Below are 12,884 nucleotides of genomic sequence, written 5' to 3'. Positions count from 1 at the left end.
TCGAACTCGGATCTACAGATAATTTTTTTTTACGTGTGGCAACACTGGCTACAGCTGCACTCCAATGGTTTACATGGCAAAGGCGAGACGACTCCAGTCGTCCGATCTACCCCAACGTAGCGACTTATTTCTGCTGCTTCGACGTCCCCTTTAGGTCGATGTAGGCGGGTTTATATGGAGAGGGGAGATCCACCTATCTCGCCCAGTCGACTTATGTCGCCTTCATGTAAACGCGCCTATTTACGAGTCACTCTGTACGTTAGAGGCGTTTCATAGTGCAGTGCGTTGCCGTGACTTGTGTGTTTCGGATATGCCGCTAATTAAATTATATGTGTGGTTATGCTATAGTTTCCCCTCATGCATGTCGCAGCCGTTCATTCACTGTGATCTACGAACGTTTGTGACAAGTGTGCTTTGGTGTTCAAGTACGAAATCAACATCGATTGCCTATTCATAACAGTGATTTTAGTTCAGAGTTACGCATCGTCAATAAATTGTTTTTATTTTATTTTTTAGTGCTCCCGCAGCCATCGGCAACAACGACACACCTGGCCCAGCTGTTTTCGAAAACTGTACACCTTCACATACTGGGTGTGCAAACTGCGATTGGCTTTTGAACTGCTCTTCGGTGTCGAAGCACCTAAAGCTCCAGTGAAGCCTGTTACAAGATGTGAGAAGATATTGTCACGAAGCGAAATGGGTCGGCGAGTCGTCGAATAAACAGCGAACGGTTTATTAGACTACTTGGTAGCAAAACACAAGAGTGATAGCTCTCTGAACACAACTGAGTCCAAAGAATGAATGCTCCAGCTTGGAGCGCACAAGCATTTAAGCGTCGCGCCGAAAAGTCTAGAAACAGCACGTGCGTTTGCCAGAGAGCAGGCGATGTGTCTGGAAGCTTCTTGCTTCTTCTTCAGCATGCGCCGGGATGAGATGTACCGTTTCGTGCCTGCCCTGGAAGTTTCGCGATGATTATTCGTGGCATTGCCCCCTCCGTAGACGGGGCATCGTCTCGATGCCGTTTCTTCTCCTTTTTTTTTTCATGTTGTTTCCTTCCAGCCAGTCTTCAGCGCTACCTGCTGTAGTACGGCTTGAGTCGAACTACGTGAACTATTTCAGTCCTCGGGGGTCGTCGAGAGGGAACACTGCCCTCAGGTACCACTTCGTAATCCAGGTCTCCAATGCGTCGAAGTACTTTGTAGGGAGCGAAGTACCGCTTCAGTAGCTTCTCGCTCAGGCCATGTCGTCGAATCGGCGTCCAAACCCATACCAAGTCACCTGGACTGAAGCGTACGTCTCGTCGGCGCAAATTGTATCTTCTTTCATCGACGCGTTGTTGTTGACCAATCCGTAGTCTCGCCAGCTGGCGGGCTTCTTCTGCTCGCTGTGTGAAGTCCAGAGCGTCGTTTTCCACATCACTGGGTTCGTGGGGCAGCATCGCGTCCAGCATAGTCGATGCGTCATGGCCGTGTGCAAGGCGGAACGGTGTGAATCCCGTTGTTTCCTGCACAGCCGTATTATAGGCGAACGTGACGTAAGGCAGTATTTCGTCCCATGTCTTGTGCTCGACGTCGACGTACATCGAAATCATGTCGGCAAGAGTTTTGTTTAGGCGTTCGGTGAGCCCGTTCGTCTGCGGATGGTACGCCGTTGTCCTCCGGTGAGCGGTGTGGCTGAGTCGAAGGATTTCTTGTGTTAGCCTGTTTGTGAATGCCGTTCCCCTATCGGTGATTAAGGCGGTCGGAGCTCCGTGCCGTAGTACGATGTTCTCGATGAAGAACTTCGCCACTTCTGTTGCTGTGCCCTGTGGAAGTGCCTTAGTCTCAGCATAGCATGTCAGGTAGTCGGTGGCGACGATTACCCAACGATTTCCGGAAGACGAACGTGGGAAGGGCCCGAGTAGATCCATCCCAATCTGCTCGAACGGCGCCGACGGCGGTGCGATTGGCTGAAGGTACTCAGAAGGTCGTACCATCGGCGTTTTTCGTCGTTGGCATTCCCGGCACGTCCTTACGTAGTGGTGTACTGTCTTGGCCAGTTTTGGCCAGTAGTACTTTTCCCTAATACGGGCCAGTGTCCGGCTGTATCCCAAATGACCTGATGACGGTTCGTCGTGGCAGGATTCAAGAATCTCGATGCGCATGTCCCCAGGCACAACGAGAAGCCACGTAGCGCCTTGTGGTGCGTGGTTTTCTTTGTAGAGGACACCATTACGTAGGGAAAAACTTGGGAGTGATCTTCTGAAGATGGGAGGAACATTGTCGGCGCGGCCCTGCAGATAGTCGACAAGTGTCTTCAATTCGGGGTCGTTATACTGCTTAGTAGACATGGTAGTCGCGCTCATTAGACCGAGGAAGGCGTCGTCGTCGTCGAGGCTGTTGTCCTGTCGCTGGAGTGGTGCTCGGGACAGGCAGTCGGCGTCGTTGTGTTTTCTTCCTGACGTGTAAGTGACGGTTACGTCATACTCCTGTAATCGGAGGCTCCATCTCGCTAGGCGTCTTGAGGGGTCCCTTAAACCAGCCAGCCAGCCAGCACAGAGAATGGTGGTCTGTTACCACCTTGAACGGCCGTCCGTACAGGTAGGGGCGCAATTTTGTGATGGCCCATATGAGTGCAAGGCACTCTTTTTCGGTCGTCGAATAGTTCTTCTCTGCCTTGGTTAGCGTTCTGCTTGCGTAAGCGATGACACGTTCGACGCCGTCGTGAAGTTGAACGAGCACGGCTCCTAGACCATCGTTGCTTGCGTCGGTGGGTATTTCTGTTTCGGCGTTTGGATCGAAGTGGGCAAGCACGGGTGCTGTCTGTAGACGCGTCTTCAATTCATCAAACGCCTGTTGCTGGGCTTCACTCCAGATAAACGTGGATCCGTCCTTCGTGAGGGTGAGGCAGGCAACGCGGAGGGAGAAGAAGGACTACCGCAGCCTGCGAAGGTTTGGAAACAACTGAAGGTTTATTGTCGCTCCTCGCGCTCGCCTTAGCTGAGCGCTCGTCGTCATCTTTTGATGGCTGCGCTACAGGGCTCCCCCCCTAGACACTGGTGCGTGACCAGTGGAGAGCGCCAGAAGACAGCGTTTTGTCGAGGACGGTTAGGCGGACGGCCCTTGTGTCGTGTGGGCAGAACGGGAAGCTGCGCCGGATAGGTGATAGCTTCGACATATGCGGGTTTGAGCCGGTCCTGGGAAACCGTTGTACGATGGCCGTTGATGTCGACCGTGACCGTCTTATCGTCGCGGGAGAGGACTTGATACGGGCCTGTGTATACTGGAGTAAGCGGGGGCTTCACGTGGTCCGCACGGATGAACACGTGGGAAGACTTGTTCAGGTCGGGGTGCACGAATATCTTTCTGTACAAAAGTTGCCGAGGCGGAGCCAGTTGGATGGTGCGGAAGTGATCCCTGAGTTGTCTGGCGAAGTCGTCACCTGCGGGAGGGTGCCTGGAAGGGTGCTCCAAGAAATCGCCAGGTAACCGTAATGGGCAGCCGAAGACTAATTCAGCCGAGCTGCACTTAAGGTCCTGCTTGAGGGAGGACCTGAGGCCAAGGAGGACCCAAGGGAGGTGGTCGACCCAGCTGGTGGGGTCGGGGCGGGCGCAGATGGCGGCTTTCAGTTGCCTGTGGAGCCGCTCAACCATCCCATTTGCCGCAGGGTGGTAAGCGGTGGTGGTGATGTGCTGTGCACCAATAGCAGCAAGGAGGGATGAGAAGCTGCGTGAGGTGAATTGCCTGCCCTTGTCGGTAGTGACGATTGCAGGGCAGCCGAAACGAGCGACCCAGGCAAGAAGGAAGGCGCGACCGACGGTGTCAGCGGTTATGTCGGGGATGGGGACGACCTCTGGCCAGCGCGTGAATCGATCGACTGCCGTGAGAAGGTATCGGCAGCTATGAGAGATGGGCAGTGGGCCGACTAAATCGAGGTGAAGATGGTGGAAGCGGCCGGCAGGGGTCGGGAACGGCCGAATAGGCGTCCTTGTGTGGCGCTGTACTTTCGACCGCTGACAAGCGATGCAAGACTGGGTCCACCTGCGGATGTCCCTGTTGATTCCCGGCCAGACGTAACGATCGGCGATGGCCTTATGCGTCGCGCGCACGCCGGGATGAGCAATGTCGTGGTATTCGGCGAATATCTTGCGTCGCAAAGGCTCGGGGACGAATGGTCGAGGTCGGGGCGTGGATACATCACACAAGAGGGGGGTCTTCCAAGCCGGGTAGGTAGACGGGCTTGAGCTGCAGAGACGATGCGCCGGCTAGGTGGTCCTTTACTTCTGCGTCCTGTGCTTGGGCTTTCAAAAGCTGGGCGGCATTCACAGGAGAGGGCAGAAACGGGATGGCGTGGATGCGCGAAAGGGCATCAGCTGCCGAATTGTCGACACCTGGAATGTGGCGAACGTCCGTAGAGTACTCAGATATGAACGCCAGCTGGCGGGTTTTGCGCTCGGAGTAGCCGGAATGGTTTCCGATGAATGCGAACGTCAGTGGCTTGTGATCAGTGAGTACATGGAAATCACATCCAGCCAGTAGATAACGGTAGTGCTTCACAGCAGCGTAGACGGCAAGAAGTTCGCGGCCGAACGTGCTGTAGCGTGCCTCAGCGGGCTTGAGGCGGCGGGAGAAGAAACCGAGCGGCCGCCACTCGCCGTCAGCAAACTGTTGCAGAACAGCACCAACGGCTGTGGTCGAAGCGTCCGTCATCAGGCGTGTTGGGGCAGATGGAATTGGATGAACGAGCAAAGTTGCGCTCACCAAAGCTTGTTTAGCCGCCTGAAAGGAACTCTCTGCTTCCGGAGACCAGGGTAACGGGGAAGTGGATGGTTTCGGTGCCCTTAGGAGGTCGGTGAGGGGATGTAGGACGAATGCGCAGCGGGGAATGAAACGACGGTGGAAATTGAGCAAGCCCAAGAACTGGCGGAGCTGTCGGACTGTTTGCGGGCGCGGGAAATCGCGGATGGCTTGAACTTTCGACTCCAGCGGGCGTATGCCGTGCTGGTCGATGTGATGGCCAAGGAACTGGGCTTCGCTTTGTCCGAAACTACACTTCTTTATGTTGATCACCAGGCCATGCTCTTGAAGGCGTGTGAACACTTGGCGGAGATGAGCGACGTGTTCTTGCTGGGAGGCGCTTGCAATAAGGGGATCGTCTATGTATGCATAGACGAATGGCAATCCCCGTAGCACGTCATTGATGAACCGTTGGAAGCTTTGCGCTGCATTGCGCAGGCCGAATGGCATTCTCACGAATTCATATAGCCCAAAGGGTGTAATAACGGCGGTCTTCGGGATATCGGGCGGGTGCACAGGGATCTGGTGATAAGCCTTAACCAAATCCAGGGTGGTAAATACTGTGCAGCGTGCAAGATCAGCCGTAAAATCGTGAATATGGGGCAGCGGCTACCTGTCCGGTATTGTCTTGGTGTCGAGGGCTCTATAATCCCCGCACGGCCTCCAGTCACCTGGGTCTTTCTTCGGTACCATGTGTAATGGTGATGCCCAACTACTGGAGGGCGGGCGGATGATGCCCAGATCCAACATATGCTCAAACTCTCGTTTGGCTATGGCAAGACGAGTACCGTAGAGCCGGCGGTAGCGAAAAGAGACGGGAGGGCCGGTGGTAGCGATGTGGTGTGTCACGTTGTGTTTGACTTGGGCCTTCAGGTTACAGGGCTTCGTAATGTCCGGGAACTCGTCCAGGAGCGCGGCGTATGGCGAAGGAGGACGAAGCGCGCGGATACCGGTCGGAGCTTGCGGAGACGAGGCACCTGTCACCTGAAGCCTAGTGGTGCTGTCACATAAGCGGCGATGGCGGACATTAACGGCAAGGTTGAAGAATGCCAAGAAGTCGGCGCCTAGTATGGGTTGCGTGACGTCGGCAATAACGAACACCCAGCGGAAAGTTCGCCTCAGTCCAAGGTCGAGCGTTAAAGAGCGTAGCCCATACGTCTTGATCGCTGTGCCGTTTGCGGCTTGAAGGTTTGAGCCGGAGTGGGAACGGCGACGATCAGCCGCAGACGCTGGAATTACGCTGAACTCAGCGCCAGTGTCGACCAGAAGACGATAGCCCGCGATGCGGTCGCGTATAGTGAAGAGGCGGCTGGGAGTAGGGCCAGGATCGCCTGCCGCCATCAGTGATCGGCCCGTTGGTTTTCCTGCCAAGCGCAGGGTGGGACGCAACGTTGAGCTCTGTGCCGAAAACGATGATGGTACCAGCAAAGCCGGTTAGTGGCCTGGGGTTCTTGAGAAGGAGTCGGTGATGAGCGGCGGCGGGATCGGGGAGCGGAACGGCTACGGCGCCGAGGACCGGCAGCCGTGAGAGACTGCAAGGCATCAGTGAGCTGTTGAAGCTGGAGCTCAATGCGGTCCAAGCGCGGGGACTGCTCCGAGGTGGCTGCGGCCATGATGGACGGCTTAGGGGGCTCTGAGTAATCTGCAATCCGGTCAGCCAACGTGGCTAGTCGGTCGAGGGATAAATCTTCCGACCCTGCTAAAACCACACGCATCGCTTGCGGAAGTCTCTGAAAGAACAGCTCTCTCAAGATGGGTTGCTGCGCTTCGGTAGCGGAATCTCCGAGGAGTTGTTTCATGCGATGGAGCATCTGCGATGGCTTTCGGTCGCCCAAGTCTTCGTCAGACAGTAGCTGCTGGGGTTTAGCGCGTGCGGACACTTCCATTCTGTCCAAGATGGTGGTCTTCAGAACGTCGTATGCCTGATCGAGCTGAACTGCGGCGAGAACATCGTCCAGTTCTGCCACAACTTCTGGAGGAAGACCAGCCAGAACGTGAAAATACTTTGACTGTTGGGACTGGATATGTCGAAGCTGAAATTGGGCCTCGACCTGTCTGAACCAAGACCGCGGGTTCTGGCGCCAAAAAGGGGGCAACCGCAGCGTAGTGGTCGTCGAAATAGGCGGATCATTTGCGCTGGAGGAATGATTGCCTGAGGGTGATGCCATCGACTCAGGCAAAGGCTGCGTATGTTCAACGCGGGTCACCAAATGAGGCAGGCAACGCGGAGGGAGAAGAAGGACTACCGCAGCCTGCGAAGGTTTGGAAACAACTGAAGGTTTATTGTCGCTCCTCGCGCTCGCCTTAGCTGAGCGCTCGTCGTCATCTTTTGATGGCTGCGCTACAAGGGCATTCAGGGGTGACGCAATTCTTGAAAAGTTTGGAATGAACCCTCGGTAGTAGGCGCTAAGGCCAAGAAAGCTTCGAACGTCTTTCACGTTAGAACGAACACGGTAATTTGCGATAGCCGCCGTCTTCTCGGGGTCGGGGCGTACTCCGTCGCTGCTCACGAGATGGCCGAGAAATCTGAGTTCCTCGTAGCTGAATCGACACTTCTGAGGCTTCAACGTCAGCCCTGCAGTTCTGATAGCCTCAAGGACTTGCTTTAGCCGTTCAACATGTTCTTCGAATGTTCTTGCGAAGACGACAACATCGTCGAGGTACACCAGGCAGGTTTGCCACTTCAACCCGGCGAGAACTGTATCCATAACACGCTGGAACGTCGCTGGTGCTGTGCAAAGGCCGAAAGGCATAACCTTGAATTCGTAAAGTCCATCCGGCGTGACGAAGGCAGTCTTCTCACGGTCCCGTTCGTCGACTTCAATTTGCCAGTACCCCGTCTTGAGGTCCATGGAAGAGAAAAATTTTGCGTTTTGAAGGCGATCAAGCGTGTCGTCGATGCGCGGTAACGGGTAGACGTCCTTCTTCGTTATCTCATTGAGTTTCCGGTAGTCGACGCAGAACCTGAGTGTTCCGTCCTTCTTCTTCACTAGTACCACCGGCGATGCCCACGGACTGGTCGACGGCTGGATAATGTCATCTCTTAGCATCTCTTCTATTTGCGTTCGGATCGTTTCTCGCTCTTTGCAGGAGACCCGGTACGGCATGCGGTGAATTGGACGGGCCTTTTCGTCGACGATGATGCGGTGCTTCGCAATGGGCGTTTGTCTTACTTTCGACGATGCAGCGAAGCAGTCACTGAAATCGTTGAGCATCTGGAGAAAGGTTTGCTTTTGAGTTGTATTGAGTTGAGGGTTTACGTCGAAATGTTCGGCCTCGTGTTCCGTGGTGACCGCGATGCGAGCAGTGTCCATCAGGCAAACATGCGTGGTGGAGTATTGGTCTACGATGACGGCTATCTTCGTGCCGTTCGCCAGGTATTGTGGCTCCGGGCGAAAACTTGTGACAAGGAGTTCGAATGTTCCGTTTCTTACGGGCACAATTCCTCTTGCTATCCCAATTCCTCGTTCGAGGAGAAGTTGCGTGTTGCCTTCAGCCAACAAACAGCCAGTCGGTGCTCTCTCGCACGTAGCGGTCACAAGGACTGACGACAAGGGAGGCAGGTTGACGTGCTGAGTCGTCACGGCGGTTACGTCCGTGTTTGCGCGTTTCTCCGGAGTTATTCGTGCCCACCACTTGTCTTCTGCTGTTTCCGGCGTTTTAAAAGAGATAACTCCATTTGTGAAGTCGATGATTGCTTCGTTTTCGACTAGAAAGTCCATTCCGAGTATTACATCCCGTGGGCAGTTCGGCAAGACGGCAAAGCTGACGACGTACTGGATGTCACGCACTTGTATGACTGCCGTGCATCGGCCAGTCGGTGTTACGACATGTCCACCAGCAGTGCCGATGTTAGGCTCATCCCACTTCGTTTGCACCTTGCGAAGCTTCTTAGCCAACCTACCATTTATAACAGAGTCGTCTGCTCCGGTATCGATTAACGCAATCATCTCATGGCCGTCGATGAGTATTTTCAGGTTATTGGTAATTTTTTGAGCGTCGTGTTGGTGCTGCGTTGCTGTTCGTCGAGTTGGAGGAATTGTAACTTGTCGTCGGTCCGCAGCTTCACCTCCCGGAGCTGCAGTCTTCAGTTTTCCCGGTTAGGGCTGCGCCACACAGGTCGTCTTGCCGGTGACGGTGAACGTGCTCTTCCTGGCGACTTGCTGCGGTGGGGGACGCTCGGGGACAGGTCGCGTCGCGAGCCAGCAGAAGCATTCTGCTGCCGTAGATAGTCTTCAATTGCGGCGGGGCGACTACAGCGCTGGGCGCGGGGGGCGTCGGGTGAAAAACCGGGAAGGCCAAGTCGTCGGTAGGGACATCGGCGATAGACGTGGTTGGCCTCTCCGCAGTGGTAGCAGAGCGGTCTGAAGTCGGGAGTCCGCCAAACGTCCGTTTTGCGAAACGGCTGAGAGTGTGGCGGGACGCTCGGAGTAGGTTGGACAGGCCGAGGAGGCGTCCAACGGTTTCCGTAGTACGACGGACGAGTAGGTGGCACCTGTCTCACAGCGGCGGCGTAGGTTGGTCTCGGTACTTCGGCGTCGGGGTTGGCGGTTGACGATGTCTGGATTGCCTGCTGAACCTCGTCCTTGATGATCGCACCGATCGAAGACAAAGGGTCTTGAGCCTTCTTAGGACAGAGGAGAGCTCGTACTTCTTCGCGTACCACCTCTCGAATCAGCTGTCTGAGCGATCCGACGTCGAGGCCAGCGATCGTGGAGAAAGCCTCGTAGCCCTGGTGTCGTTCGTTGACGGTAGCGCGAGAGAGCAGGGTCCTCTCAATGCGGACGGCTTCGTCCAGAAAAGCGTCGGTCGTGGCGGGTGGATCCCAAGACAGGGCGCGAAAAATTTCTTCTTTTACGCCCCTCATGAGTCGCTGAACCTTCTTCTCCTCGGATGCTTTGGGGTCAGCTCGCCGGAAGAGCCACAACACATCTTCGACGAAGCCTGTAACGCTTTCGTTTGGCAGCTGGATCCGTCTCTGGAGCAGATGTTCAGCGCGTTCAGCTCGTTGTTGAAAAGCGAACGCCTCGCGGAGTTTGCTTTTGAAGACGTCCCAGGACGTGAGCGAAGTCTCCCGGTTCTCGAACCATGTCTTCGCGGTGCCTTCCAGGGAGAAATAGACGTTGACGAGCTTCTGGTCGTCACTCCAGTTGTTGAATTTGGCGATCCGCTCATACTGGTAGACCCAATCGTCCACGTCGTCGTAATACTCCCCGCTGAATGTCTTCGGCGGCTGTGCAGGGGCTATGGGCGTGGCAACAGGTTGCGCCATAGGCGCCGACTACGGGGGGGCGCGGGGGCCCTTGCCCCCCCGGAGCAGGAACTAGGGGGGCGCCGCCTCCCCCGGGAAGTCCCGCTAAGAGACTGACAACTCCCGCTGCTCCATTTCATTGACCATATTCATTATATTGCGCGCATTTCGGGTCAAACACCGAGGATGCAATGCATTTTGCTCCTTTCGCACTCAGTTTTCAAAGGCGTAATGCCTTCAGTTGTGCACATCTTCACTGTTTACGTTCTCTCTGTTTTTTCTTTTGTGTTGTTTTTTCTGTTCTTCCTTCCTCTTATTTCTATACCAGTTCCGCATACACCATAGGATCCCGCCAGAGTGCGTGATTCTTCAGCTTTAGTTTTGTGTTCTTCATTTTTCTTTTCCTTTTCTTTCCTTTTTCTGTTTTCTCATTTTCTTTGCTTTTTTGACTTCTCCCTTTCACTTTTTTTTGGAATAACAAGCCATCTGGCTTACCTTTCCTTTCTTTTTTTTTCTTAATAAACATATCCCCCCCCCCCCCCGCCAGAGTACTGACTTCGCGGTGCGCCCTTGCCCCCTCCGGGAAAATGAAAACTCTCCGCCTCTGGGTTGCGCCACTTGGGTACTGGTTTCCGCAGTCATCTTCTTCTTGCGTTTAGGAGGTTCTAATGAACCGAATTCTGGAGGCAGACCAAGCTGTCGTCTGCTTTGTCGCAGTTGGTCTTCCAGGCCGTTGGACAAGGAATGCCCCGCACCTCCACCAGAAATGTCACGAAGCGAAATGGGTCGGCGAGTCGTCGAATAAACAGCGAACGGTTTATTAGACTACTTGGTAGCAAAACACCAGAGTGATAGCTCTCTGAACACAACTGAGTCCAAAGAATGAATGCTCCAGCTTGGAGCGCACAAGCATTTAAGCGTCGCGCCGAAAAGTCTAGAAACAGAACGTGCGTTTGCCAGAGAGCAGGCGATGTGTCTGGAAGCTTCTTGCTTCTTCTTCAGCATGCGCCGGGATGAGATGTACCGTTTCGTGCCTGCCCTTGAAGTTTCGCGATGATGATTCGTGGCAATATGTACTGTAACTTTTTCTCAACAGTTCGCGAGGACAAATAAACTTGCTTTATCAATCGCCATCGCTCTTTGTTTCTCTGCTTTGGAACAAGTACGTTATTCTACAGCAAGCGCGGAAGAAAAACAGACGAAGCTGACACTGGGGGGAGAGGGGACGAGAAAAGATATACGAAAACCCCGAGGAGAGAAGGGAAAGGATATTTAGACAAGAGGTCGCCCTGCACATGCGCACTTCACCCTAGCGTTTTTCTCGCGCTGCTGATCTTGACCGCTGTGAGTGGCTCCTGGAGATCACGTGGTTTGTGCGCCCGTCATTTTCCCTGGACAATTGCGTATATGGGAGCTTCCAGCAGATCGTATCACACGCTGACGCTATAGGGCGGCCACGGACGGTGCGTACGGCGTCTGGAGATAGGGAGTCCAAGGGCGCGTTCCTTGCCACAACTTAGCTTCGCAAGCTCGCGATTGCCCCGCCTCCGCCTTTACAGAGTGGGAGGTCGAAAATGGTCAGGGGTGTGCTCACGGCCACATTCGAAAATTTGCGTAGATTTCCCTCATCATCATAGCAGCAGGCTGTCCACATAGTACGCTTCGCGGGGCGAGCGCCAAAGAGCCGTTCCCTGCCAGAACCTCCGCCTGAGTTCGCCGCCGTTGGGAGAGGAGGCTGAACGACGAGAATGAGTTCGACGTTCGCGTTGGAAATATTTACATCTTGATGTCCATATTGGTTGAATGCAGCATAGCGACGGAGACAATACTTGTTAGAACGAAAAGTAGACAGCACGCCTGTAGCAGTCTACTTTTCATTGTAACAATTATTGTCTCCGTCGCGAAGCTGCATTCAACCACTATGAATATGTACCAATTCTCCCTCTGCAGCCCTCTTGGTCACCATGATGTCCTCTTAAATAATCAAGGTATCGCTGATGACGACCCACCGCGTGAACATACCGCACTCATGGGATGCCGTGGCTACCATGTGGGGGAACAGGAATTTAAAAAAAGTATGGTAACAACAATATTTTGAATTATTAGCTTTGTAAATTCGGTAATAATACTAAACATGTACACAATACAAGTAGGATGTGTATCGTGCCATACACTGACAAAGCACGGTGGCAAATATATCAACTTGAACATCAGTTTGAACCTGCATTATTGTACCTGCATTACATCTCCCATGCAATATTTTCAGGAAGCTTTAGAAGCCGTGAATGAGAGGCAAGCAGGCAATGGACGATAATGTAGAACATAATTCTCCATTCTCCACGCGCTCACGTGCGGCTCAGCGGTTGGCAACAACACGCGCTATCGTGTAGCCCGACGATTGGAGGCGGCGGCGATTGAGACACTACAAAGCAATGGTTCCCTTAGAAGTCGGCCCAGGACGCACATTCCCCCAGGGCGTCAGTCGTGACGTTGCCCACCTCTGTGAGGCCGACAACGGCGAGCCCTTTCACCACCACCACCACCAATGGTTTGTACTTTCTTTTTACTTGCACTATGGCCATTGGACGGCCGCTGACGAGGGCTGGGCAATTGTGAGCTTGCGAAAGTTGTCTCGTGTGCTTGCAGAACAGAAACAACAACAACAACAATTACATTCTAGCGATGAAGTGGGATCTTTTCCACTCTAGGAGTGGAACGCTACCCCATAGCCAACAGAACCGTGAGCCACATTTAGCTCTTATTGCACGTGGGCGATTGATACAGCCAGTGGATTACCCAGAATTTCGTCCCTGGGGGTGTGTCAGACTCCGCAGGAAAGGGGGATGGGGGGGGGGGCT

General features: G+C 54.1%; 3 protein-coding genes across 3 annotated transcripts; all 3 read right to left on the bottom strand.

Moving 5' to 3' along the window:
• Positions 1-2,992: 2,992 nt before the first annotated feature.
• On the bottom strand, positions 2,993-3,631 carry LOC135384775 (uncharacterized). Its single transcript, XM_064613960.1, has one exon. The coding sequence runs from the start codon at positions 3,629-3,631 to the stop codon at positions 2,993-2,995; it is 639 nt and encodes a 212-aa protein (XP_064470030.1).
• Positions 3,632-5,384: 1,753 nt separating this feature from the next.
• Positions 5,385-6,116, bottom strand: LOC135384773 (uncharacterized). Its single transcript, XM_064613959.1, has one exon. It carries the CDS (start codon positions 6,114-6,116, stop codon positions 5,385-5,387), a length of 732 nt encoding a protein of 243 aa, XP_064470029.1.
• Positions 6,116-6,943, bottom strand: LOC135384772 (uncharacterized). The gene has a single exon (XM_064613958.1). The coding sequence runs from the start codon at positions 6,941-6,943 to the stop codon at positions 6,116-6,118; it is 828 nt and encodes a 275-aa protein (XP_064470028.1).
• Positions 6,944-12,884: the final 5,941 nt, after the last annotated feature.

The sequence above is a fragment of the Ornithodoros turicata genome, chromosome 2 (assembly GCF_037126465.1).
Source record: "Ornithodoros turicata isolate Travis chromosome 2, ASM3712646v1, whole genome shotgun sequence".
Classification (NCBI taxonomy): Eukaryota; Metazoa; Arthropoda; class Arachnida; order Ixodida; family Argasidae; genus Ornithodoros; species Ornithodoros turicata.
Note: the sequence above shows the minus strand (reverse complement) of the source record. Positions and strands in the feature narration are given on the sequence as shown.

What these genes read in the sequence shown, in the direction of transcription:
- LOC135384775 (XM_064613960.1), bottom strand. Translation starts at nt 3,631, where the DNA reads ATGGTTGAGCGGCTCCACAGGCAACTGAAAGCCGCCATCTGCGCCCGC.
- LOC135384773 (XM_064613959.1), bottom strand. Translation starts at nt 6,116, where the DNA reads ATGGCGGCAGGCGATCCTGGCCCTACTCCCAGCCGCCTCTTCACTATA.
- LOC135384772 (XM_064613958.1), bottom strand. Translation starts at nt 6,943, where the DNA reads ATGGCATCACCCTCAGGCAATCATTCCTCCAGCGCAAATGATCCGCCT.